The sequence below is a fragment of the Porites lutea genome, chromosome 13 (genome assembly GCF_958299795.1).
Source record: "Porites lutea chromosome 13, jaPorLute2.1, whole genome shotgun sequence".
NCBI classification, from domain to species: Eukaryota; Metazoa; Cnidaria; class Anthozoa; order Scleractinia; family Poritidae; genus Porites; species Porites lutea.
Window position 1 is genome coordinate 18,744,654 of NC_133213.1, and position 26,334 is coordinate 18,770,987.

Consider the following 26,334-nt stretch of genomic DNA (forward strand, 5'->3'; position numbering starts at 1 on the left):
ACAGCACACTTTGCCAATCCTAATGTTACTTCACGGTAACAAACAACTGACCTGATTAAAAACTGTTACTCTGTAGCAAATAAAGCTTTATTTATTTTTAACTCAGATACAAATCAAACCCTCAACATCTTAGGATAATATTATTTATCGTTCTTCAGTATTGGCACTTACAATCAACCACAATCAACACAAATGATGAAATTTTAAAGGTGAATGAAAAAGTTACTGAAATCTTTAAATCCCCAAATACAAGAAAACGAAAGGTCTTTTGCAAAACTCAATTCATATTTTTACATTGTTGGTTGATAATATACACTCAACCATTACCAAAAGCACTCCTAAGCCAAAATACTTTATTTGGATAGGCCTGGTTCCACAAAATGACCAGATCATTGTAATTGCCTCAATTTTGTAGACAATGAAGATGATCGAGACAATGAAATAGAAATAAATAATCTTCAGTTCTACACTGGCAAAAATTGCAATACCCCAAATGGTGTATATCATATCAGAGATTCTTCCATTATGATCCACTCGATAATCTGAACACAATAAATTTAAATGACTGACATTACAAATGTGTCAAGATTGAAGACCTTTGAAGTACTTTTCCAAAAATACCGCAACATCAAAAAATCCAACCTAGAACGTTTGATATATAGTTCCAAACTGAGAGCGGATCGCTTGACTGGCAGTACAAATCTGTCAAGATTGGAAACTTTTGAATTTCTGTTTCAAAAAGACTGCAACAACAGCAAAGAAATCCAGTCTAGAAGTTCTTTCCTAAAAATGAATTAATTTATCTAAGACATGAATATTTCAGTAACAAAGAAAATACTTAAACATCAGCAATCTCACATGTTGAAAACATCAAAATTACAACCCTCATATCCCCTTTGGCCAAGAGTAACCCCGATACTTGTCTTCAGTTTACTGCTAATTGGCTTACTGTTCAATAGATGTTGTTGTTTACAGCACAAAATATGATACATGAATTGATGCAACTAGGAAAAATAATTGGTTTTTTTTGGCAAAAGTAGACTTCGTTTCGATGTCAGGACTCCGGGGTTGAAGGTTTACAAAACAGCACTTAATGCAAATTAATATCAATAATGTACATTGATATTACTACTATACATTCAAAATAATGATGCTTAACTGCATCTTTTAACTACAATAATAATTATTATTATTATGGAGCATAATGACAGAATTTCTGCCTTACCAAAAACATCCCACCGAGAAACATGAACTGGGTTTAGTTACAATGTACTTTTTAACCGTGACAAGTCAAAGCTGTCTTACCCCCAATCAAACCTCAGAAATTACGACTCTTTTAGGATTGATAAGACTGAATGAAAGCAAGTGAATTGTCCTTGAATGAACCATTTTTGATTCTATCACAATTATTATTTTTACATATAAATGTAGAGTTCACAACGGTGGCTGCGGCTGAGGCTGCTGCTGTTGTTGTTGTTTTTCCCACCACCAGCCACGTCCTTTAGATCCAGTGTCAACAATTCCAGCTGGTACATTGTATGTTGGCATTTCCCCACCCATGGCCACACTGACTCCGCGACCCCTCACTATCCCTGTGGGTACCGGTATGTCACCAGGCTTGGCAAGGATGATAGGAACTTGACCCCCCAGGGCTTTGTCCAAGCCAGGTTCCACTGGCATCTGCGGCATCTCTGGAGAAGGTGTACCATATGGCTGACCATTATAATGTACTGGGGCTGAATGAGGCACTACCGCCGCATGCCCAGGGATTGGGTGGGGGTGTATACCTCCCTGCAGGGGTCCCCCACCTCCAAGACTGTCTGTTACAGGGTTTTCCATATCGTTGGCACCATCTCCTCGTCCTCGAGCTACCAACGGGACATCATTTCCACCATCACCACCTTCTCGTACCTGACTGATGTTTGTGGACTTCTTGGGTTTTGTCGGTTGCTCAACGTAACCAATGCTTCGGTCATACTCCTTATCTACGTCAACTGCCCAGGTGACGTTGCGGGTGCCAGCACTTGCACTACGTCTTCCTCTTTGGGGATTGCCACGACCTCGCCTAGCTTTAGGTCGACCCATTTCTACACTTGAAGGACCACCAACAACAATACGTTCCCTTTCGCTGTAGCCACGCCCAGCCTTATTACCCGACCACCTTGCAATGGGAACACCGGCCACCTCTAACTGACCCCCGAGTCCTGAAACAGGTTGTTTGCTACTTGGTCCGCGCCCTCGCCTTGCATTCATCCCTGCATTTTGTATCTGAGGAATGTTAGCTCCAGCAGGGAAGAATGCAGTATTTGGCATTGAGACACTCTGAAAAGCAGGGGGGACTGGTCCAAAAGGAAACATGGGAGTAGGGAGTAGACCATCCCCATGTTGACCAGGAAATCGTGGTAACATGCTAGCGTTAGGAATTCTGGGTCCAGGACTAAACTCAGACTGGAGCCCCTCTGTGATACACCAACGCATACGCTGGAGTTTCTCCACTCGTCCATTCTGAAAAGACAAAAAGAACAAAGAATAAGCCTTCACAATCTTAAAAGTATGATGGACAAAGATCTAGCGAGTAACTGGGTATGAAGGAATAAGTGAACATGACGCTCTGCACCACTTTCATAAGGTATCCGTACTAGTATAATGGCATAAACAGCCACGCTAGTTCATGAACATGTGTAAGTAGACACAATTAGATGCATGGCATTTGAAATTCAATACCTATGCATTATTGAACATGGCACTGTTAAACTTTTTAATTTTTATTTTAAAGAAGATGCTCCCAACAGTGTAAGCTGCGCTCCTAAAATTTTCAGCTGTGTGCCTGAAAGTTTGGCAGTGCGCCTAGAAATTTACATCTGGTAGAACAAGTGCTCCCAGACTCAAATTTAAACTTTGAACCTTGAAGGTGCATTTGAGTCTGAATGCTGAAGGACAAAGTAAGCTCTAAGAATTTGGCACTCTAAAGGAAGCTCACGTAACAATCACTGTTATATAAAATTTACAACTCCATTGCTATAAACTAACCTTTCCATCACACAATTCTGCAAGCGTTGCATTCTGACAAGCCATAAGGTACTTGCTGTGGAACAATTTACCATCAAAATAGTTCCATGGGCACACCAACTCCCACGGGATGGGAACAGCACAAGCATCGTTGGCAAAAATGGCAGCTTGAACACCACTCATGAAGATGGAAGCAAGTTGTACAGCACGCGAGTCTACACGCTGGAGTTTGATTTCTCGAAGGTTTGAGGCATTGCATTCAGTTGTTAATTGAGGTGAGAGGGCTTGAGCAAGGAAGGCATCCAATTCACGAGGAGACAACACCAAGCGTCCATGTGATGTAAGGTACCTAAGACAGTACAGAGAAAATGCCAAAGTTACCCCTTGCACTCTCACAGTGAATGATGACATCTTGTAAGATGGTGTTAACTGTTGGGCTTGTGCACGAAATCCTATGGTGTGACCATTCAAATGGAATATCGCAAAATTCCGAAAATAAGCCCCTCCATGTATAAGCCCCTCCAAATATAAGCCCCCCAAAATCGTAATGCAAAAAACCCTCGGTTAAATCGCGCTTCAAAATATAGGCCCCCCAGGGGGCTTGTACTTGGAATTTGCCCCAAAGTAAAATAAAGCAAAAATGGTAAATTTCCTTCCCACTACAAGCTAGCCCAACCGATTTTATAATGCAAATTTCCTTCCGTCCACAAGCCCCTCCGAATATAGGCCCCTCGAAAAATAAGCCCCTCAAAAAGGGCCTTTGACAAATATAAGCCCCGGGGCTTATTTTCGGAATTTTATGGCATCTTTGGTAGCAAATTCACATGGAATTATTTTTTTCTTAGCATTTCAAAAAAAAAATAAATTGGAAATCCTGTTGAGTTTGACTTTGGCCTCTACTGGGTACCAGTGTCTTAAAAATATGCATTTTCAGTCAAACTTCTGCCAAAAGTTTAAGAAAAGGACAAACATGAGGACAAGATTTTGTCAGTACTATGTAGTGCGCACGCATGAACCAGCATCACTTTGGTGGGAAAAAGTGATAGCCACCATCATTGTACTATGAGGTATCAAATGTTACACATTTTATTATTTTGCAATCAGGAGAGGGCCTGAACTCCTTCAAGAAAATTAACCGTGCCATAACCCAATGACTTTAATAGCGCTACAATATTTAGGGCTATCATGCAGACACACATACCCACACAAAATCACACAAAAAAGCACATTACAAACATCAACCTGTAAGAAGAAAAAGAATTCAATGTACCTGAGAATACAACAAAGAATCACCAATCTCTTGGGCACAATCACAGTTTGTGTCATGCTAGGAGTATCACTATTCATGCACGACAAGAACGCCTTCAGCCGGTTATTGTCTGCTGCCGAACCCTTGTTGAACCAAAGTTTCTCAACTGGTGGCACATCCCAATTGAGTTTAACCGGTTCCACAATGTCAGGATCATTTAGCCGTCTGCCTCCATAAACACACCACTCCTTCACAGCCAGGGAACTAACATCAAACTTGCTGTCATTCTTCATTTTTGGAGCCAAGTCAAAGAGGATTCCATAGACTTGTTGCCGAACTTTGCGGTAGAGAAGAGCAGATGGTAGACGTTCTGGGAGATGCTCATCTTCTATCGACATGTCAATGTTAATCTCAGCTTTAGTAAGGACTTGAAAAACAGTTTCTGTCATGCTTCCGGACTGAAGGCGAAACACAGTTATGTCTAGGACACGCTTCGGAATGTCTGGGATGGCACCTTTAAAAGCAGTCTCTTCTGCTTCTAAAAGGACAAAACAGGATAGAATACAGTCAACTTTTTCTTAAACGAGACCTCCATAATTGCAGTAAATTGGCCTGCCAGCTGCACAATGCAGTGGTCTTTTAAATAGTCTGGAAATAAGAGAGAAAAATCTACCAAATGCTCTTATCCCCCAATTGTGTCTGTTTGTCACCTTTCAAAGGCCTTAAAGTTTAGTTACAACAAATAACTTATGCCAAAAATGACTAAGATGACCATCCACCTTCTCCCATTATATAGACAAAATGACATCGATAAAATAATAGAGGGAAATTACCAAAATTACATCATCGATAAACTCACGGTGAGATTATGGAAAATAAACCACTCGGGTCCCGGATGTAGTTTTTATGAATTTTATGAGTGGTATATTTTCCAGTAAAACACTCGTGTCTATATAATAAAAAGTAATAATTGACTTCTCCCATTGCAAGAGGGTGGGGACAGACAACACCCTCTTTTTATGGATCCATTATTTTGTCTTTCTTGACATACATGCTACCCAAAACTTTACCAGGCTTTGACACAGGCAGCCCAATAAAAACACCTATAAAACAGACAGTTCCCTTAAATGGACGGCTAGAACTACTCCCTGCCATTCTTAAACCTTTTTAATGCAACTTAACTACATCAGGGCATTATGTTGCTGAGTATAACTATGCAATAAGTAGGTTGGAAATTGAACAACTAGGAAGTTCTTTGCGTTCAATTTACTTTTTGTTTCTTCTCAAAGTGGCCGAGGGTTGGCTTATAATAGCCAGGGGTAATCCCCATTCCTGGGCCAGGTTGCATAATACCTGCACTTAAGTGCTCACTTAACGAATCCATTATGGGTACACTAACGGGGGTTGCATGGAATATGCACTTAGCACTCTCGTAAGTTTCTGTTTTATGTGGTAACTTGGGAAATAATAATTCCCAACTTTTAAAGTTGGGTTATTCTTGGGGCAAAGTTGGGTTTTACCTTAAGAGTTAAATGCTCCACTTGTAATTCCCAATATATGTTTCCCAAATAAGACCCAAAATTAGCTTCTTCAGCTTATTACATTGGGGATAACTTGGGTTTACATAAATTAATTTGCACCTTCTTTGGGGCTATTTCAAGCAAACACATTTTTTATGGGTCAAAATTGGGACATGCTCACCCCAACATTAACTGTTTTGGGGTGTACTCGGTTATTCTTGGGCCAAAGTTGGGTATATTTTGAGAGTAAATTTCATTTCTTGTAATTATCAATGTATGTTTCCCAAAGTAGTCCCATAATTAGCTACTTCAGCTGATAACAGTGGGGATAACTTGGGTTCATAAAAATTAAGTCACACCTACTTTGGGACTATTTCGTGCAAACACATTTTTTATGGGTCAAAATTGGGACATGCTCACCCCAACATTAACTGTTTTGGGGTGTACTCGGTTATTCTTGGGCCAAAGTTGGGTATATTTTGAGAGTAAATTTCATTTCTTGTAATTACCAATGTATGTTTCCCAAAGTAGTCCCATAATTAGCTACTTCAGCTGATAACAGTGGGGATAACTTGGGTTCATAAAAATTAAGTCACACCTACTTTGGGACTATTTCATGCAAACACATTTTTTGTGGGTGAAATTGGGACATGCTCACCTCAGCATTAACTGTTTTGTGGTGTGCGGTAATTTTTGTAATTTGTGTTAAAGAAAAGGAAGACAGAAAAAGGAGATGCACAAAAATAACAAAAATTCATGTTGAGTGGGATAAACTCTTCTTACTTACTCTAAAAGTAGGTCCGTTTAAATTAAGAACCAGTCACTTCAATCAAAGAACAACATCCTTGTTTTAAGAAGGAAAAATATTGATTTACAAACGTTTTTAAGAGGCCGAAAATGGTTTTAAGACAAAGCTTGAATTAAGTATAAGGATCTTGTTTTAAGACAGCATTTCTTCTTTTTATTTTTGTTACAAGGGCTGGAGTTTTGTAATCTTCTTATATCAAAAACGTTTTTTGTCTTACACTGTAAATAAGTCGCTTAATTTTCTTCTCTAGTCTTGCAACAGAAAAATTTGTACCTAAAAATTTTGCAAACCTAAGCTTGAACACAGCTATGTTCAAAGCTACTTCTTACTGAAAAAGTCCTGGGGAGAACCCGTTGAAAAATGAAATTTGATTTTAAAATAACAACTGGGCAAGGATTTTATACTTTTAGGCATTTGAAACACAGAGGTTGTAAAATTATCAACAAATTTTGAAAAAGTTTCAGTTAAAAGTATATCTAAGAATAATAAAATTAATGGGCCAATCACAAAGCAGTAATTCAGCATAAGCTGACCTCTCGGGAAACAGGCAATTAAAATGCCTTTCTCTGATTGGTGTATTTCGATCCTCTGCAATCGAACACCTTTGAATTTTTTCATAGTACGCAGTGTTCAGCCAAAACGTTTTTGCCATTTTGAATTTTTGTCTTGAGGGGTTTTTTTACAGCAGATGTACTTGCTATTTTTCCCCTTGCCTTTTGAGAGTTTTGAGAACTTGAAGCAATGAATTGTGAACATTTTTGAAGCGATTTTCTGGAAACTTTTGGATTTTGGATTTTGAAAAACATGTTTACGTGCGGACTACTAATTCCATTACGGCGATTGTCACGGAATGGATTTTTTACAGATTGCCTTTATTCACGGGATTTGACTTTTGGATTTGACTTTCACAAGATTACTGGATTCTGTTAAGTACGAATCAGGAACTTTTATTGCGGATTTTGTTTCAAGTTTTGTCATCAAAGGCCCGCTGGATGGAATCTATTTAAGGAACAACGCAGGACTGTGCGTGGGAACTTTGTGTGAACACCTTAAGGCTTCTTGTGAGGAATTTGTTTTCGGGGATCAAGGACTTTGCAAGTGGATTTTATTGGCAAGTAATTCAGGAACATTGTACAGTTTTTGTGAATGATTGATCTAACGAAATTGGAATTGTATGTAAATTTACACTGTTAAAAATACCACATTACGCATTGTAAGTGTTTCCAGTTTATGTAAATAAAAGAATGACATTTTCATATCAAAATCAGTTTGGTGATTTAGTTAGATGTGACAACTAAATAAATTATTGCTGTTTAACCCTGTCCTTTAGGAAGAACTTGAACAGCGCTTGGAACAAGGAATAAAAGATGGGATCAGTTTGACCCAGTTGTGGGACCATATGAGACTAAAAGGTCCTTGTTATTTTTCCCAATTCTGACCCTATTTGGGACCACTTGGATATGACTTTGGGACAAACCTGGGTTCAGATAAACTCTACTATGGGACTAAATGTGGTTTAACTTGGGGTAAATATATCCCAAATTAGACCCTATATTTGGGTCAAATATGGGTCTATGTTGTTGATTTAACAATTCCCTGTTTCAGCACAGGTTGGGAATAACTTGGGAGTTGTTCCCATTTCCCAACTTGAGGTATTACTTTGGGAAATAAACAGTTCCCAAGTTTAATTCCATACTAGACCCAAGTTAGGCCCAAGTTAGAACCAAAATAACCCCAATTTCAAGATATTGGGAATTCTCTTATTTTTCCTGTGTAACTTACGGGCTTACAGTGTACTTAAGGGCACATGTAACTTTAATATAGTACTTTATTAATGACTTACTCTATTAATTTTTTTAAGGAAACCGTAAATTTACGCACCATAAATTTACGTACTGTTTTTCCCGTAAAAAAAGTTTTATGCAACACCTGCAATCTCTGTTGCATAAACGACACTTAAGTGAACAATTATGAAACTCATAAGTTCAGCCACTCAAGTGAACAACCTAAGTGGGACACTTAAGCGATGTAATGCAACCCACTTGAGTTATGAGAGCACGTAAGTAAACCTGTAATAAAATTGTTACCGGCATTTCATGCAATCATTCCTTGGGCCTTAGTGACAGCCTTGCTCCATAAAGGTTTGTAGAAGAGAAACTTGATTCTATAAAGTGGACTGCTCTCTTAGATGGATTCTTATCTCCATGTTTAACCCTTTAAGCCCCAATATCCACATACAAATTCTCCAAACTGATCTCTATACATTTCCTTTAAGAATTAGTTAAGAGAACTTGATAAAAGATCAAAGTATTTTCTCTTAGGTGATTATTTTATTAATTCTCATAACCTAATCGCATGACAATGTATGGATATCGTTAGGAGAAAATTGCTGTTGGTCACTATTGGGACTTAACGAGTTAAACAGTGCCATTGTAATAAATGTGGAGGTGAAAAAAGTGGAGGGTGGGGGTGGGTTGGGGGCAAGCTCTGGCTTCAAACCCCCATGTTACAAATTATTACATAAGCTTAGTAGAGATTCTTCTGGTCACAAGAATACATTCCAGTCAAACAATAAATATTATGAGAATGAAGGCAGTGTTAACTATAGATAAACAGTTGTGATAACAACAACAAAAATCATCACATCCAGTGCAGCAAGACTACGTCTACAACAAGTGAAGGGTTTCCTAGTTACTGAAAGGCCTCGCAAGTTAAACTTGGGTGTGCACCCACCTGTTGCTTCGGCAGTGGTCATGTGATCAGTCTCTCTCCCGGAGAGGGGTACCATAGGAGAAGATTCAGATGATGGGGGTGGAGTGGGGAGGACTTGAGAAGGTGACACTGGTAAAGGTTGGGATGTCGCGGGTAACAGTGGTGTTGTGGTTTCTGGTAGAGTCTGGGATTCTCCTGGAGGTGAAAGTGGAAGGGTATGGGTTATTGTTCCTTCTTGTGCATCTTGGACTTGAAGTGATGACAGGCTTTGCTGTAGAGCAGCCACGCTTGGTATCTGGCTTGATGTGCAGGCAGAATCTTGAGCAGCCTAGAAACAAACCAGAAAACACGCTTACTTAACGACTGATAAACAACAGGAAAAGAGGCTGTGTAAGAAAATCATTTCCAGATTGCTATCGCGCATGCTTGGCAGGTATGTAGCCAGCAATTGTTTGGACTTTCAATAAGAATGAATGGCATGCATAGAACACGATCATGCACATTTGGACCTTCCATCACTTGTAATCTGATCATGCGTGTTTCGACCTGCTATCATGCAAAACTTATCATGTAAAGCACCGAGCGATTTAATCTCTGATGAGAAGACTGAAATTTGTCCACCCACCCAAAACCTTTGGTTACAACTAGCATTATTATTCAAGTATAAAAGCTGGAAAACACAGAACTACAAGACGTCAACATGTAGTGGTAATGAAAGAGGCCCTAGAGGGTAGGGTTAGGGTAAACTAAGCTGGCCGAATAATGGAGTAATAATAACTTAAATATCAAGGAAAGTGGAGGGAGATCCGGAAATGCTGGGCACTGGAAATTAATCATTAACTACACCTCAATATAATGAACATTTTGCTTGTTTTCCCAAAAATTCACTAAATCGAGGTCTTCGATGTAGCAAACTCTCGATATAACGAACAAATTTTCCCAGTCCCTGGCACTTCATTAAATCAAGATTCCACAGTACTTACATTGTCTTTCTGTTGAGGAGCGACAGGCTTGGGTATTAGCTGATGTTGCTGGAAATGCTGCCACATCTTCTGATATTGATGTTCATTCTGCTTTCGACCTAAAAATACACCATCAGTAAGGTATGTACCATCCTCTGAGACCCAGGGGCAGAAAGTGGGGGCGAGGGAAAGTCTAAACGGGTGGAAAAATATGGCACGAACAAAGGTAAAGAACGGGGAGAAGAGCCCCTGGGGACAATGTCTTACCAGACCAGTTCCAAACGGTTGCCGCCGTTCTGACTTCTGATTGGTGCCAGAAAACTTTTGTGTTTTTCTCCCCAATCAGAAGGCAGAATGGTGGCGACCTGGGGGAACTTGTCTGGTAAGACATTGTCCCCAGGGGCTCTTCTCGCCGTTCTTTACTTTTCTTCGTGCCATATTTTCCCGCCCGTTTAGACTTTCCCTCGCCCCCACTATCTACCCCTGGGTCTCCGAGGATGGGTATGTACAAACAGATTACTGCAATTTTCTCAAATAAGCACCGAATCGAACTAACATTGTATCTTGTAGTACTGTTTATAGTTTGGTTTCTTGTTTTCTTTGTTTTGTCCCAGTAAATGTGCACCTCATATCCTCCTCTGTCCACCTCTTACCTCTTTGCCAGCAGAGGATATTTTAATTTTGCAGTTGTGTAAATGAATGAATAAACAAACAACAATTTTTTTATTACACAGGTATTGATGGGGGATAACAGTTTCTTTCCCATCTGGTTGGTTCAGTTTTCCTTTTCCCATGTGTTTGTAGTTTTTTGCTCTATGTTCTTCCTAGGTTCAATGAATGGCTACTTCAACAGAATTACTCTATATCTGTGATTAGTAAAAGCCAACTGGTGGTCAAATATCAATGCTGCCTTCTGAGTTTTCAATGCTGCCTTCTTGGTTGAGCTACTACTAGGCTATATGTTATAGCCCACTAGTAGCGAAAAGCGCCGGCTTTGAAAACCAAAACAATGGCGGCTGAATCGCATTTTGCTAGCTAAAGTTGTTTGTCGCATCATTTTCGACCAACTAGTTGGATTTTACTAAAACCATTATTCCTCTCGACCTCATGGCCTCTGAGTGAATAGCCCATGAGTCCGAAGGCCGAATGGGCTATTCACTCAGAGCCCATTAGGGCTGGAGGAATAATTGTTAATTATCTAGACTAAAATAGGATATTCAGACACTGAAGAAAAGAACTGCATCTCATAAAAGGAGAGAGAAGATATTACCGTGTATTATTGTGGTGATGCGGGTAACACTGAGGGCCAGTTATTTGTACAGAGTTTAGCCCATGTTTAACAAAACCATATTCTAAGCCATTTTCAGTTTGCCCAGTGCTTTTATCTAAACACCATTGATCGTGAACAATTTCAGTAAAGCTTATAGCGTCAACTAGAAAAGCCCTTCTTTTCTTAAATTAACCCACTAAGAAAAGGATCTGGAGGTCTAATATTTCTTAAACTGCGGCCTACGTTAGACTTTGTTTAAATAACTGACCCCCAAAATTTTGACTTTAGTTTACACCATTAGTGATAGCTAATCTTGTATTACCTGGGGCGATACCAGGAGACTGGGGGGCAGGGGATTCCTCATGTGGGAGGCTTGAGTAATGTTCCACAGCTTGTTTCAGTTTTTCTGTGACCTCAGCTAAATTGACCTTTTCTGACTTAAACACTTGGTGTGCAATCCAGTCTAGATTAGAAACATCGGCTAAACTCTTTATAAATGTAACTACACTGGTGATGACTGTGTCATTGGCTGGAAAAATTGGCTGATGTTTCTCCTTGACCTATGAAAAAAAGCTGATTACTTTTAACTACTGAATATTCACATTCTCAATAATACCCCATATACATCTCTCACAACACATAAAGGAGAAATTGTCAAACAGTCATAACCCTGCTTTTAAACACTTATCCTTGGCAGTGTCAATCCAAACATGTAGGAAGCCATACTAGTTAGGTTTTTACAAGTGTCCCGGAAAAAGTTAAACTTAGGACTACTAAAAAAACAACAGCTGCATGTAGCAGTTAAGACAGGACCCTGATTACACATACAAATTCTCTAGACCGATTTGTAGATTTCCTCAAGGAACTGGTGGAGAGAATTTGCCTTACGATCAAAGCATTTTTCTCAAAGCCAATCACTTTAAAAATTCTCGTACCCTTGTTAGCTCTTGATTATGTATTAATTCTTATTGTTAGGAGAAAAGTGATGTTGACTACTCTCAATACCAGTGTTTTGACCACTCAGCCTCTTCATTAAGATAATCATTTTTCTTAACTTCACAACATCTACATGCAGGGGTTTCAATAATAATAATAATTAAAGTAGCCAGAAGGTTTGAATAGAGTACCCGACTGTATCAACAAGGGGGCGATAATCCAGTACCTCTAGGCGGTCTGGGGGTATGTTCCCTCAGAAGATTTTGAGATTTCAAAGCCCTAAAATGCGATTTCCAGCTTTCTGGGGACAAAACTGAGTACAAAAGAGTGTGTTTCTCATTCAAGAAAATGTAGCTTTCATCCAGGTTCCTAATATCAGCCACACAACTTACAAGCAATGAACAAATGTACATTTGAATGAGAACAAATTCTGTGTAAATCTCTAAAGAAAGGTGTGAAAAATTGACTGAAATACAGTGTTTGCATAACTAAAGCATAACTCAAAACCAGTGGGCCTTTACATTTTCAATCAGATTTCAAGATATTTTATTTGTTTACGACACCATAAGCACTAGTTGCTTCTTCTTTCGGGGAATAAAAAAAAAAGCTGACTTCTCTGGCAAAAGGACCGACGTGTTTCCTCGGTTGTCAGTGCTTATTGAAACCCCTGTACATGTAAGTTTGATTATGCAGTGATACTGTAGAAGAAATTAGATAGGATCAGTAGCATCAGATATGAATTCTCACTATGATTTGCAATAAAAAGGCACAGAATAACAATGAAATAGAGAAAATGCTATCAAATCAAATTTCTAATAAAAAGGGAAAAACCCTAACTTTAGAGGAAGATCAGTTCATTCGTCTCCCATCACCACCCCCAAAACAAAGAACCTTTGTTAAGAACGTCAATGTTATGTCTATCACTGAATTTAATAATATCAGTTATACCTTTAAATTATTTAATGATAAACGTAAATATTACACTGACAGTGTACCGACCTGTACTTTGGCCAAGGGATGATCCGGTCCTAAGAGACTCCAATAAAATGAACTCAGCATTTCTTCTGGAATGAATGAAGTACCTAGTAAGCTTGCAAATAACCCTAATCGGTCGTGATGAAGTTGAAGAGCACTTAACATCGCATCTTGTTTAAATCTCAACGTCGTTATGTCTTTCTTGGAAAATTTAAGGTGATCGGCGGAAAAATAATTCGGGATATCAAACATCAGAAAGTCTGCGTGATGGCTGATAATGCCTGCAAAGCCTTCGGTTTTGCAATACGTCGCCATTTCTTTGTGAAGATCACCCGTCGAACTCGACACGGAAACACCACAGCTGAGAAAGGCGAGCCGCAAACACGTGTTCACCACCGGTGGTGGAAAATAAAGTCTTTTGCCAGGATAGCAGTTCATTTTCATGACATGCATTAGGATTTGTCGAGCTAATTGTCTTTTTTCGTTTTGATTCTTGATCCAATCGTGCAAATGCTGTGATTCGCCTTCGCCGTCAAAATACATCAAAATTTCGATATTTTGCTGGCGAAAAGACCTAGAAAAATTCTCCACGGCGCGAAGCATTTCGTTCCATTGTCCTCCGCAAACCCAGTCTGTACTAGGGCCGTAAAGATGTTTAAGACAACTTCTCGCATCTACGAGAAGAACGGGAGCTCTTGCGGTGGATAGGACTTCTCTCAAATCAACTTCTTCGTAAGCACTTGGACAGTTTGCCTCCACGTACTCCTGCAGTCCCTGAATACCCATCTTAGCCGACTACTTTCAGAGAAAGTTGAAGCTACATTTGACGCTTACATGACAAAAAAACAAAATCTATTTGTACCAAAGGTATTCTACACGTGCTTCGCCGCCATATACGCTACAACACCAGTAGGCCGAAGGGGCTGATGGGATTGATAACCGTGATAGCTCTGAGAACCAGTTTTCTTTCCATGCTAGGACCCAGTTTCCTCACGGATTTGTATCACTATGGTAACAGACGCTTTGTGGGGACAAAACATCTTCCATTCACTACATTGCATTGAACTCTCGTAAAGATTGCAACATGCCTCGCGATCCTTACCCTTTTCCAAGACTTCAGAATGACAGCGACTTCTGTGGACAACAAGGGAAACAGGTTTGTTTATCAGAACAAGAAGATCTATGATTTATTTCTTTACAATCACTCGCGAAACCTTTTTGGCAAGGTCCAGTAAAATCATTCTCGGAGTATTGAAGAACCATCATAAAGCCTCTATTACACCAGTCATCTCGACAACTTTGAGAGTGATTAAGCTTATTCTGCAGTTTAAATAACAGATAATGATACCGTTACCCTTTTCTAGTGCGATAAACTAAATTAATTTGTTGTAGTTTTGTTTACAAAGTTCCAGCTGTTTTTTGTTTTGCGCTCTTTTCATCACTAAGCTCCTTTGTACGTCCACAGAATAGCGGCAGATCCTGTCCAGATTTCCTCGAATTTGCTCAAAATCACGATCACTTATGATTTTAAATGAAAAAAAAAGTGAGCGAAACGCTTTCTTTTGGCGACAATAAGAGTCGAGAGTCAAGAATGTCGAAAGGAACGCGCGATTCGAAATGCAAACATTAATCCATGCCTTTTGCTCACGTATTAGACTGTTCTTTTAACTTCCCCGTCTAGGTTTGATTTATGTATTCTACATTGTCAGTTTTTTTAACTACCTTTTTTGTTTGATTTATTTTAAAACTTCAGGTGAAAGAAAGAGGAACACTAAACAACACTGGTACAAGTCAAGAGGGTTCTCCGTGGGACAGACTCAATAGAACAGCTACACTCGCAAGTTCGAGAAGAGAAATTTTCCATCATGATCCACAGGTTGTTATATTACCGACAAATATAATTTACTAGATGGTGTCTTTAATTTATCATTGGTGCCAAACAGCAAACCATGGATAGCTGTAAAAATTCTTTAGAGCCTCTTTTAGTTAAAGTATACGGTCACCTCTCTCCTTAATTGACACCTCCCGGTTGACGAATGGACGCCTAGAGTTAGTCCCTGCCTTTGTTCTGTCATGTTCTGTGGTTTTCTGTAAGGTGGACATCTCTCTTGACTCAATTTAGGTTTACGGGAAACTGCTTACCTACCCCTCCCCTAAGCTAACATTAACACTTACTTCTCACCTAAGGCAAAATGATGGCTTAGGGGAGGGGTAGGTGGGCAGTTTCACAGAAACATACTATCTATGTCTGTCTTTGAGAGAGAGAGTTCACAAAGCTCCCCAATCTTACCCTGGAAAATGGAGTCTTGATAAACAACTGTTGCGATTGTTTAACAATAAGTTAAAATCAACTGACAGGATGTGGTTCTTTTCTGTTGCAGGCCCCCAATGACAGCTTGGATTTTGTCATCAAGTCAACCTATGACCATCATAAAGAGTTTCTTTCCTCAAAGGCCGAGACCTTAGTGCAACATGAAACTGTTGGTTTGCCGCATGGGTAGGTGTCCTTCAAGATTACAGTCAACCCTCTATGTGCAACCACCTACCATAAGTACTGAACCACTTCTAACAATTAAACCAAAATTTTTCCAGTCAAAGCCCTATAACTAGAACCTCTGATAAGTGACTATGACCACTCTTTTCCTGATAGTTTTACAGTTGTCAAACCTCTTGTGAGGGACTACTTGACACATAATGGTGTGTTGTTTTTGTTAACTGTATGAGTGTACTATGCCACTCTGAGTATACAATGAACATTCACTCACAACATGGAACTACACAATAGTAAACTTGGAATTTGAATGCAACAAATTCTATGTCAAAGAGGGGATGGGCCAGGACCTCTTCTTGGAAGGGGTCCCTGGGAAGCAATTTTTTGTAAGCGACCACTAAATCTTCACATTTTGGGTGGTCATTAATTACATCAGGATTAACTGCAGTGCATAAAAAGCATAAGATTGTGTAATAATATAAGTCACTTAATGAATGATTAAACAAGACATTCTTGTAGAAAAGCTGCACTCCCAGTTTTGAGCCTCAAATACTTACAGAAAGATTTGTTCTTATGCATAGGCGGATTTTAAAGAATCGACCACCACCAGAAGAACCAGAAATTGACTTGTATAAACTGCCGCTGATGAAGAGCACAAGTGTTCAACGGCAGAGTATCCACAGCATCAACGGAGCAATAGGTAATGAACTGACTAGTTTAGCCACCTGCTAGGGGGGAAGAGGGTAGGTGGAAGAGTCCCATGCTAGGAAGCAGTTCTTTTAAAATTGGGTTACCTGTTGAACTTGTGAGCCTAACCAATAAGGGATTTACACTTGAATAAACAAATGTCATGTTACTGAATGTGCCCAACTGAACCTAACTAATGAATACTATGCATGTTTGGCATGCAGATAACCAGCATTTGAAACAGCCTGATTTAACAGTGTCAGTAACAAAGGCTGTCACATTATCCAACAATGTAGCCTAAGAAAACAGCCAACATTTTGCAATGTCACCGCTGATTTCTGCACAAAATTGTGTCGCAGGAATAAGCACAGAAATTCTATATTGCTGACGTGCATGTCACTACCTAGATCTGGGTAGCTAGGCATTGATGCATCATTTCTGTGCCCATTCCTCATAGGTCATTTCACAGGAAAACAAGTGGTGGCGTCACAAAGTGTCAGCTGTTTTCTCAGACTACCATAAATATAGCAGCAGTTGTTTCTTATTAGGCACACTTACCACCCACTAAACTTAGTGTGGTCAGTGCATTATAATTTACACTATTCCCATGACTGAAATCGGCATCCTTTTTATCCATCATCCGACCTAAGTATGCTATTTGAATCAAATTAATATTATCACTCCTAAATTGCACCATGGCTGAACTTAACAATTTATCAAATGAGCTTTAGCACAAGTCGAAGAGGAATTTGGAATGGGCTTTAGTTAACCACTCCCAAAGAATACGAATTACTAAAAATATTTTTTCTCATCAACAGAGAGTCACCACAGTGCAGCAACAAATGGTGGATATTCCAGGAAGCATGATGGAGGATTTTATACCTGCTAAGAGCATTTTAGTAGACTATGATTGATGATTGTGGTGTTATGAATGAGAGAATCATACAATATTTTGTTAACTTGTTTGACAAGATTTATTCCTTTTTATAGCCGAAATAAGTACTATAATTTACTGCTTGCAGATTTTTGCATATTGCATAATTATTCAATAATTTTTTCTGTTCTTATATCATCTCTGTAAGAATCCTGATTGTAATATTACATTCAATTTTATTTTACCTTTGAAGTATAGTGTCTATGCTAATGTTTAGTCGTGACTTATATGTTTCACAAAATTTTCTTTTCCTAATAGTTCTTATAGAACAGAACACTTTGTAGTTTTTTGTAATAAATAATTATTAACTCTTAAAATCTTTGATGCTGTAAAAATATTATTTTGATGAATAAAGTTGTCCTGATTCAAGAAATATGGCCGTTTTGACTTCAATACTGATATAAAAAAATGGAAAAATAACTGTCTACTATGTGGATTGATCAATCTTCTTCACCATCAATTCTTTGCCCTTCAGTTCTTATATATTACTCACATAATATCATAGGTGACGAATTACTTATGAAACTAATAGGTAATCAAATGGTATACTTGTGAAATTAGGGAATAATTTCACTTGCGCTTTGTCCAAATCCTAATAATTTCCCTCGCCTAAAGGCTCGGGAAATTATAAGGATTTGGACAAAACACGCGTGAAATTATTCCCTAATTTAATGCGTCACCATTTGATTACCCATACAAAACTTGTGTCTATAAAAAGGTATAAATGAAATGCTAAATATCCCATGGCCTAGCTTGCAAGCTTTCTCCACTTGCACTTTGTTCAACCATTTCCAGCTGTTCCATCCTGATGGAATTGTACACACATATTGGACAGGCAGTCGGTAGACAGCCTTCCACCCTGCAATAAATTTTCAGTAACAGCTTCGTTGTATGCTTTAGGGGCAGTGTCAATTCAGACATTCGCTGCTGGAACTCAGGCAAAACAAATTCCTGAAAATAAACTCTGGGAAAGTGATGATTGCAGGTAAACAATATGACATCTGCTTGAAGTTCAGAGGCCACCTCTCCCTCCCTCCACCCTCGCTGCTGAGAAACAGCCGCGGATGCAACAGTCGCAGCTGCAGTCATCGATAATGCAATGTAAGGGTGTTTATCTAAATCCTTCTTGATGTTGTCCGTAATTTCTTGCCATAAATGCTTCTGTGCTGTGTTGAATTCTTGAAGCTGCACACCAGCATCGAGCTGTGCAAATGGCTGAGAGTAGCTTTCATCATTTAAAGTGCCCACAGTTGTGGTGCTGTTGTATGATGTAAGAATTGCTTTCAAGTCTGAAGAATACTCCTCGCCTTTGTCTTCTTCTTGTAATTCATTCACGACATGGTTTGCAACCTTGTTGAAGAATGCAGCACTAAACTGAAGCATTGGTTTTTCCATTTCTCCACTTTTGTTCAGCTCTTGAGGGTCTTCAGAGATTAACGATGAAAGGAAAGGGTCTCTGAAAAAATTGATAAAAAAAAAAACGCAAAAATGTCAGACAGTTCACAAAGGAAACTTGAATGCTGTCTCTGCTTTTTGTCCCAGGGGCAGAAAGAAGAAATAATCATCAAGGTCATCAAATTCTCTCCACTAATTCCTTACAGAAATATAATATTATGGAGATTAGTCAGGAAAAATTGGATTTGTACAGTGTGGCTTAATGGGTTAATCAGTAGTTCAATTCTCTTCACGAGTGAACTGGTTTGGCTGGCCAGTTTGGTCAGTACTTTCAGTATCACAGACCAAATTAATTAATTTCCCATTTAATGATACTCTATTCTTTACCAAGACCTCTCTGATTTAACTACCCTGCCTTAGATTAAACTGATGGGAAACACTACCCTACCCCTACCCTCACAGTGGTGCATACTTATGAGGCCAATGAAATCACAGTTGAACCTCTATTAAGTGGACAACCTCAGGGTACCAGCAAAAGACTGCCAAATAGAGGTTGGCTGGTCAATAGAGGTTTTTAATATAATAATATGCTTACGTAAACATCACTTTATTTTGAAACAAATACGTAACAGGAGTGGCATCACTGGTCCACAATCAGTTGTCACCTATCTCAGACTCTACTATAAATGTATTATATTTTTAAAACAAAGGCAAACTAAGTCGTTATCAAGCTCTTGATGGCCGCTTGATAGAGGTGACAAGAACAGAACTCCCCTTGGGATGGCCATGCGTGATAGAGGTGGGTGCATAATAAAGGTTTCATTTACAATTTGTTTCTTTTCAAGGACTTTGATCACTGGCCACTTAATAGGTGACCACTTAACCCTTTAAGTTTCAAGAGTGATCAACATCAGTTTTCTCCTAACAATGTTAATACTCACTCAAGAGAAAAGGTTATGAGAAATAATAAAATGATCACTTAAGGGAAAATGCTTATATGGTTTGATCTTTGAACAAATTCTCTCAACTTATTCTATGAGAAATGTATGGAGATCAGTGTGGAGAATTTTCATGTGGATATTGGAGCTTAGAGGGTTAATGGAGGTTGAACTGTATTTTTTGTGACAGTGTCTCCTGATTACTGGAGTCCCCCTACCCCACCCTACAATATTATAACAATGAAAATGCATTTAATCAAGAAATCAGGACCAACCTGATCATCAATAAACTAAGAGGATAGCCAAGAATGTCCAGATATTCTGAGAGGAAACACTCAAGACTGTCAAAGGGAAGATTGTTTTTATGCCAGAACTGCAACATCTGTAAATTAAAAGAAAACGTGGGGTCAAAGAATTTTTTAACATATTATAGCAAACCGTGATTTCAAATTGTGTCCTGCTTTTATAACCTGTTTTTTGCTTAATTACTTTGATATTTATGGATGGTAACTTTGATTCTATGAGAACAGATGGATGTTCTGCTTCAAAGAGCAATACTATTATAATTCCTTTCCGCCGAGAAATCTCCAGTTTATTCCAATAATGACCTTCAAACACAATCATTTTTCACAAGTTCTTTGTTTCTCTGTTTCAAGACTCATAAACACTTAACTTTACCAAGAAGAGATCAAGCAAATGAAAATGGATGATACAATGCAGCTGATATAATTTATAAAAGATGAGTGTATTAAACAAGACATTGAAACCTTCTATAGTCAAGTGGACCTTACTGCAATACAGAAAACTATGAATAACTAATTGTAAGTTAGATTACTGGAAGTTTTGGATAACCTCTTGTAGGAGCCACACAGCCTGTTGTACTGATTGTTCACCACTGATCTGACCTTCTGTGAACTTCCTGGTGAAAAAAAAAATGGATTTAGGAATTTTTATACGTAGGTTGAGTATGATCGTCCGGGTGAACATAGTCCTGAATAGGACTGTTGTTGACAGTGACGTTTTGACAACCTGTGCAGTAATCATCTTCAGAGTCAAAGTCAGTTGATGGTATTATAATTGATTTTTATTAGTATCTCATCAGATCAACCACATCTGATTTAAACTTTTGAAGCATTGGTCAGAAGTAAGATAAAATTCTGAGGTCAGAACAACTCTGCAGCATTTTCCTGTGGTACTGTTTATTATGCTGTACAAGGTGGTTCTAACTTTTGAGTCTGAGGATGAAATCCTAAAGTCTGACCATTCAAATGAAAGCTACTGAGCAGTACTTTCCTGTGGTACTGTTTATTATGCTCTACAAGGTGGTTCTAACTTTTGAGTCTGTGGATAAAATCCTGAAGTGTGACCATTCAAATGAAAGCTACTGAGCAGTACTTTCCTGTGGTATTGTTTATTATGCTGTGCAAGGTGATTCTAACTTTTGCATCTGTGGATGAAATCCTTGAGTACCACTATTCACCAAAAAGCTACTGAGCAGTACTTTCCTGTGGTACTGTTCATTATGCTGTACAAGATGGTTCTAACTTTTGAGTCTGTGGATGGAATCCTAAAGTGTGACCATTCAAATGAAAGCTACTGAGCAGTACTTTCCTGTGGTATTGTTTATTATGCTGTACAAGATGGTTCTAACTTTTGAGTCTGTGGATGGAATCCTTAAGTGTGACCATTTAGATGAAACCTCTTTGGTTAAGTATGTTCACAAAAAAATTGAAAGAATTCGAGATATAGCTTTTGGTAAACCGAATCTTTTTGGTATTCTTGAGATAGAAAGGGTTAAACTATTGTTCCTGTCACCTTCAGCATTGCTTACACTGTAAGTTTCACTGACCTGGTAACATGATGCATAACTTCAAGAGCTGAGGAAGTAAGTTTGCCTGGAGCTTCACAAGTTGCAGAGGAAATACAATTATTCAGAAACTTCAAACTGTATCCAAGGACCTATAAAAATAATGAGTTAACTTCACAATGTATACAGGAAAAATAACCATTTCATTCATCCACTTCAAAAACCATGATAATTGTGGGTGAAGAGTAAAGACATGGATTGTGAGAATTTTTTGCGAACAAATTCTCTAATCTATATTAAGCCCTTTTCACCTCCTTTGCAGATGTTCTTTTTGTTCTTCATCCAATCTTCGCAACAGACTGGTTATAAGCCAACCCGGGGGGTTACTTGAGTAAGTTTTTGCTGGGATTTTTTTTTTGCCTTTCATGAGGAGTGTCATTCATATGGTTAGCATTTTACTTTGGTTACTCTATGCATGTCTGGAGGTATGCTTGTTGAGTGGTTAACAGCAGCTGAACTTTTCAGATCTTTGAGGTCTGGATTCAAGCCTTGTCATTGCATTGTTTCCTCACACTAAAAAATTTACTCCACTTTGAATCCCTTCACCCAGGTGTATAAGTGGCAACATACTGCTGGGGGTAACCTTGTAAAGGGGTACAAGTAGCATCCCATCCAGCAGGGAGCAGCAATACTTCTAGGTGCACTATGCTACAGAAACAAGTTTGAGCTCCCACCATTTGGGCCCTTACAACCTAGGTGCACGTACACCTTTTTCGTCAATACATGTTCGACATGATGACCATGATTGGTTGGGCCATTAAAAACAAGAACTCAGAAGCTTCACCCTTTTCACTGTCACATTTAGTTACCTGAGGCCATTCTCCAAGAGTTTCATAAACAACCGCAGCTGCAAGATAGTCCTTGATATCCAAGCAGTGTCTACAAAATACCAGACAGGAAAAATAATAAGACTTATCCCTTTATTACTGCCAATATCAATAAATTGTTCTGAATCTTATACTTTTTTAAATCTGACTGTTCATCAAGGATATAAACCCTGAGAAATAAATACAACAACAAGTAACAGCAAGCAAAATTAAGACATCACAGAAGTATCCATACAACATGACCAGCAAGTGACCCCTACATCACTCCACTTCCTTAACAATTCTGACTATCACAACCTAACAATAAAGGAATGTGAAAACAAATTAAACCATTTAATGTCTTTAATCCAGTTCCACAGGAAACTTAAACAAACAATTCAGATTTTGAAGCAAATAAATTTAGCCCATAGTATGTGTGGGAAAATTGAACTTCCAGTTTTAACACTGACTGGTTGGGAAGTACGTGCATTAAGCTATTTCAGCTACTCACTTACGACACAAAAACAAGACAATAAAAATAGTCAACAAAAGAACTAAAAGACGCTCTAAATTTAATGCTTAAAAAATAAATAACTATATAAACAGGAAGATGTAACTGCCACTATATACCTGATCATCGGTTGTGCAGCATACTGTTCGGTGAGCTGACGTAATGCTACATTCATTGCTTCTCTTCCATAAGGAAATAATCTGTTTCCTAGTATACAAAATTACAACATCTTGCAGTGAGTTTAAGTCAAGAATAATTATGTTCCAGAAGAAAAAAAAGAAAGAAAAAGAAAAAAAAAGTTTTCGTTATTCCCTGCATCCATACATCTGGAACAAAGAAATAACATTGCAAACACCGCTTTAGCATAGACAGGATCATCCGGCCAGCAGAGCCTTTTAATCTTTAAATTAATATGCTTTCTTGATGCATGAATCAAGTAAGATCTTTGTTGAGCATGCACGGAATGTTACTAAATAATAAGACATAGTTTTGGACACAGGTCTAATAACCGTGAGCTTGCCACAGCGACAAATCAATGAAGGGATGCTTAAACCCAAAAAAAACAGTTTGAGGAGGGAAAACAAGATTGCCTAGTCCAACAGTTCGGGATACAGCGACATCAAAGGTTTGAAGTGATTCAGGCAGAACCTCCTTTTCCTCTCCTCACTGAAGAGGAATAAAGGAGACTCTCTTTGCAGGGTGCCACAGGGTTGCCATGTCTATTGTGGTCATCCAAGCCAAGCAGATCAAGAGGTCTAACCATTACACAGGGCAACCACAGTACCGTCTTTACTTAATTATTTTAAGATCCACAGAATTTGCCGCCATGATATCTTGTTGTGTGGACAGCACTCTACAATTAAGCTACAATATACTGGCCCTGTGCTGCAGGTAAAGAAAACAGAAAAAAGTAAAAACCAAAACATGGCACCTACCCACTGCAGAGAGATCTGGCAGATCCCACTCAATTTCCAGATCCAGATTGTGATCAGATCTCTGTGAGTGCTGAGGAAATAATTATCAATCAATTAGAGACAGTTATCACGTTCATGTTTTAAATAGTCCTGTGGATGGTTATTGCTGTGAGTCAATTTTATGATCACAAAATGTCATGTTTTCAGAAATTATGTGGTTAATAAAATATGATATTCCTGAATGCAGTAACACAGAAATGAACAAAGCAAAAAGTGTGTTCCACTTTGTAAAGATACAACCATGAAGAAAGTGTTCGTCAACATAAATTTTTGAGAAAACTACATCTAGATCTGGAGAGTTTTGTTTCAAAGTTAACCCATTCGCCCTGGAGATTTTGTGGAAAAATGCGTTTTGAAGCTAGTCAAGCGGTTTTCTGGTCACTGTTGTGCTATAAAGGGTGGTTTTCACTAGCAAAGGAGTCGGAGTTGGAGTCCTAAGCTGAGTCGTAAGAGCGCTTATGACCTAGTGAAAATCACAAATCAGAGACATAAGCAGAGTCACAAGCGTGACGGAATTGGAGTAAGAAGAATCAGAATGTTTCCATTTCTTCCGACTCTGCTTACGACTCTGTCACTTATGTTCCGCTCATGATCTAGTGAAAAACAGATTTTCAGAGTCGGAAGCAGCAGCAGAAGGATAAACCAATCACAATGCACGTTCCCAAATAAGAATATTGATGAGAAGGATGATTTTTCAGTCAGTAATGCAGGCGGCTTGAAAGCAAAAAAGCTGAGTTCTCCCAATAAAAGTTGAACCTGTGACCTTCTGGTTAAAAGTGCAGATGCTCTGCCACATGAGCTACAGGACACTTGTTGGAGTTGAGGCCACTAAACTTGGTTCAAGTGACAAACATCCTGCTAGCCTAGCTGTGGGCAAGCTCACCAGGGTGCTCTGGCAGCCCCGCAGGGTGGGAAAAGGAAGGAGAGCTTGCAACTATGTCTCTGGAATTTGAATTCCACCTCCAATTCCCCTGTGGCTCTCCATTGACTGAGCTGTTAGATCTCTGCCAAGTGGAGACAAGCCCAAATGTAAACAAAAATTGAGAAACATCTGAAAGCATGCACCAAGGGTATAATGACATCATATTACTAATGTCATCTCAGCCAATAAGAATTTCGCATCAACTTTTCCCACGCAGATATTCAAATTCCAGAGACATAGTTGCAAGCTCTCTGTCCTTTTCTGGCCCGCCGCTGGAGAACCCGGGAGAGCTTGCTTGTAGGCTAACATCCTGCATACTGCTAGGACTAGAATGTCAAATACATGTGCCTATGTGCAAAACGATCAAGATGTGATGGTGAATTAGAATTATTTTTTTGATTTTTGTATTTTACCTCACTTGAGATGGATGCCTTTCTGTTAAGTGGTGGAATACTTGTAAGCTGACAAGGCACTGAGACTTCTTTGTTATTGGCACCGATGCAACTGAAATCCAAACCCAGCTGCAAGCAAGAATAGTACAGTCAAACCCTGTTAATACGGACACTGAGGGGGCCATAGAAAGTGTCCATATACCTTCTTATCTTACCTGCCCTGAATCAGCTCTTCCCCAGACATACACCAATCCTGAAGTATCCATGGCAACAGAGAATTCTGCACCCGTGCTGATCATAGTGATAAACTTATTAGAAAGTTTGTGGAGCAGTCTGGGAGATATCTAAATGAAGGAGAAAAACCTCATTTTATAGCTGCACCATTACCTCATTATAGTGTTCTAATGAACAGTATTAACAGTGTGAAAAGGATGTGAAACGTTTGAACCCAGGAGTCATTTCAAAAGTAGGTTGAGTTTGATCGTCCAGGTGAACGAAGTCCTGAATAGGACTGTTGTTGTTGACAGTGACTGATGTTTCGACAACCTGTGTGGTAGTCATCTTCAGGGTCAAAGTGAGTTGTATCACGTCAGTTGATGGAATTATACCCTGGTTATTGATCTGATTAGTCAATTATGTCGCGATGTCATTGATCGTCTGTCAGTTAAGCCTTGATGTTATTGGCTATGAAGACTCATAATCAGCAATTAGTGCGTTTCAATTCATCTATTGTCACAGTTAAACAGTAGTCTATTGTCAGTTCTCCAGTTGTTCTCTCGTAGTTAGTTTTGCTTGATCTTGTCAATAAGTTGTTTTCTGTGCTGGTAACTGTTGGCTACGATTCAGTATTAACAGTGTAGTTTTATTACAGTGAAAATATTGTTACCTTTTATCTAATAAACACCCCCTCTATGTTAAAAATGTATTACACGTCCCTGTCTTGACAGACGCCACCTATGATAATTCCTCCAAAATA

At 38.8% G+C, this 26,334-nt stretch overlaps 3 protein-coding genes across 3 annotated transcripts in view; 1 reads left to right on the forward strand and 2 right to left on the reverse strand.

The window, feature by feature from the left end:
• Positions 1 to 129: 129 nt before the first annotated feature.
• LOC140923693 (constitutive coactivator of PPAR-gamma-like protein 1 homolog) lies at positions 130 to 14,357 on the reverse strand. Its single transcript, XM_073373770.1, has 7 exons — positions 13,466 to 14,357; positions 11,853 to 12,090; positions 10,282 to 10,379; positions 9,320 to 9,626; positions 4,280 to 4,796; positions 3,031 to 3,358; positions 130 to 2,505 (listed from the first exon to the last, which is right to left on the reverse strand). Exons 1-7 carry the CDS (start codon positions 14,225 to 14,227, stop codon positions 1,435 to 1,437), a joined length of 3,321 nt encoding a protein of 1,106 aa, XP_073229871.1. The 5' UTR covers positions 14,228 to 14,357; the 3' UTR covers positions 130 to 1,434.
• Positions 14,358 to 14,439: 82 nt separating this feature from the next.
• Positions 14,440 to 17,928, forward strand: LOC140923694 (protein CFAP276-like). Its single transcript, XM_073373771.1, has 5 exons — positions 14,440 to 14,597; positions 15,195 to 15,317; positions 15,823 to 15,938; positions 16,514 to 16,632; positions 17,438 to 17,928. The coding sequence occupies exons 1-5, from the start codon at positions 14,526 to 14,528 to the stop codon at positions 17,506 to 17,508; spliced, it is 501 nt and encodes a 166-aa protein (XP_073229872.1). The 5' UTR covers positions 14,440 to 14,525; the 3' UTR covers positions 17,509 to 17,928.
• A 321-nt stretch (positions 17,929 to 18,249) lies between these two features.
• The window catches only part of LOC140922906 (uncharacterized), a 34,773-nt gene continuing 26,688 nt past the window's right edge, over positions 18,250 to 26,334 (reverse strand). The window contains exons 34-42 of the mRNA XM_073372952.1: positions 25,574 to 25,702; positions 25,380 to 25,487; positions 24,006 to 24,075; positions 23,190 to 23,277; positions 22,563 to 22,632; positions 21,736 to 21,845; positions 20,739 to 20,805; positions 20,162 to 20,268; positions 18,250 to 19,009 (exon numbers count right to left, since the gene is read on the reverse strand). Of these exons, the coding sequence (XP_073229053.1) occupies positions 18,286 to 19,009; positions 20,162 to 20,268; positions 20,739 to 20,805; positions 21,736 to 21,845; positions 22,563 to 22,632; positions 23,190 to 23,277; positions 24,006 to 24,075; positions 25,380 to 25,487; positions 25,574 to 25,702 (1,473 nt within the window). The 3' untranslated portion in view covers positions 18,250 to 18,285. The remainder of the gene's footprint in view (positions 19,010 to 20,161; positions 20,269 to 20,738; positions 20,806 to 21,735; positions 21,846 to 22,562; positions 22,633 to 23,189; positions 23,278 to 24,005; positions 24,076 to 25,379; positions 25,488 to 25,573; positions 25,703 to 26,334) is intronic.

Bases quoted from the DNA above. Each gene is read 5' to 3' on its own strand.
- LOC140923693 (XM_073373770.1), bottom strand. From the start codon at position 14,227: ATGGGTATTCAGGGACTGCAGGAGTACGTGGAGGCAAACTGTCCAAGT. The intron at 10,380-11,852 runs GTAATACAAGAT...GTGTATTTTTAG, and splicing joins GTCTCCTGGTATCGCCCCAG to GTCGAAAGCAGAATGAACAT. The intron at 3,359-4,279 runs GTACATTGAATT...GTACTGTCTTAG, and splicing joins ATTCTTTGTTGTATTCTCAG to GTACCTTACATCACATGGAC.
- LOC140923694 (XM_073373771.1), top strand. From the start codon at position 14,526: ATGCCTCGCGATCCTTACCCTTTTCCAAGACTTCAGAATGACAGCGAC. The intron at 15,318-15,822 runs GTTGTTATATTA...TTTCTGTTGCAG, and splicing joins TTTTCCATCATGATCCACAG to GCCCCCAATGACAGCTTGGA. The intron at 15,939-16,513 runs GTAGGTGTCCTT...TCTTATGCATAG, and splicing joins ACTGTTGGTTTGCCGCATGG to GCGGATTTTAAAGAATCGAC.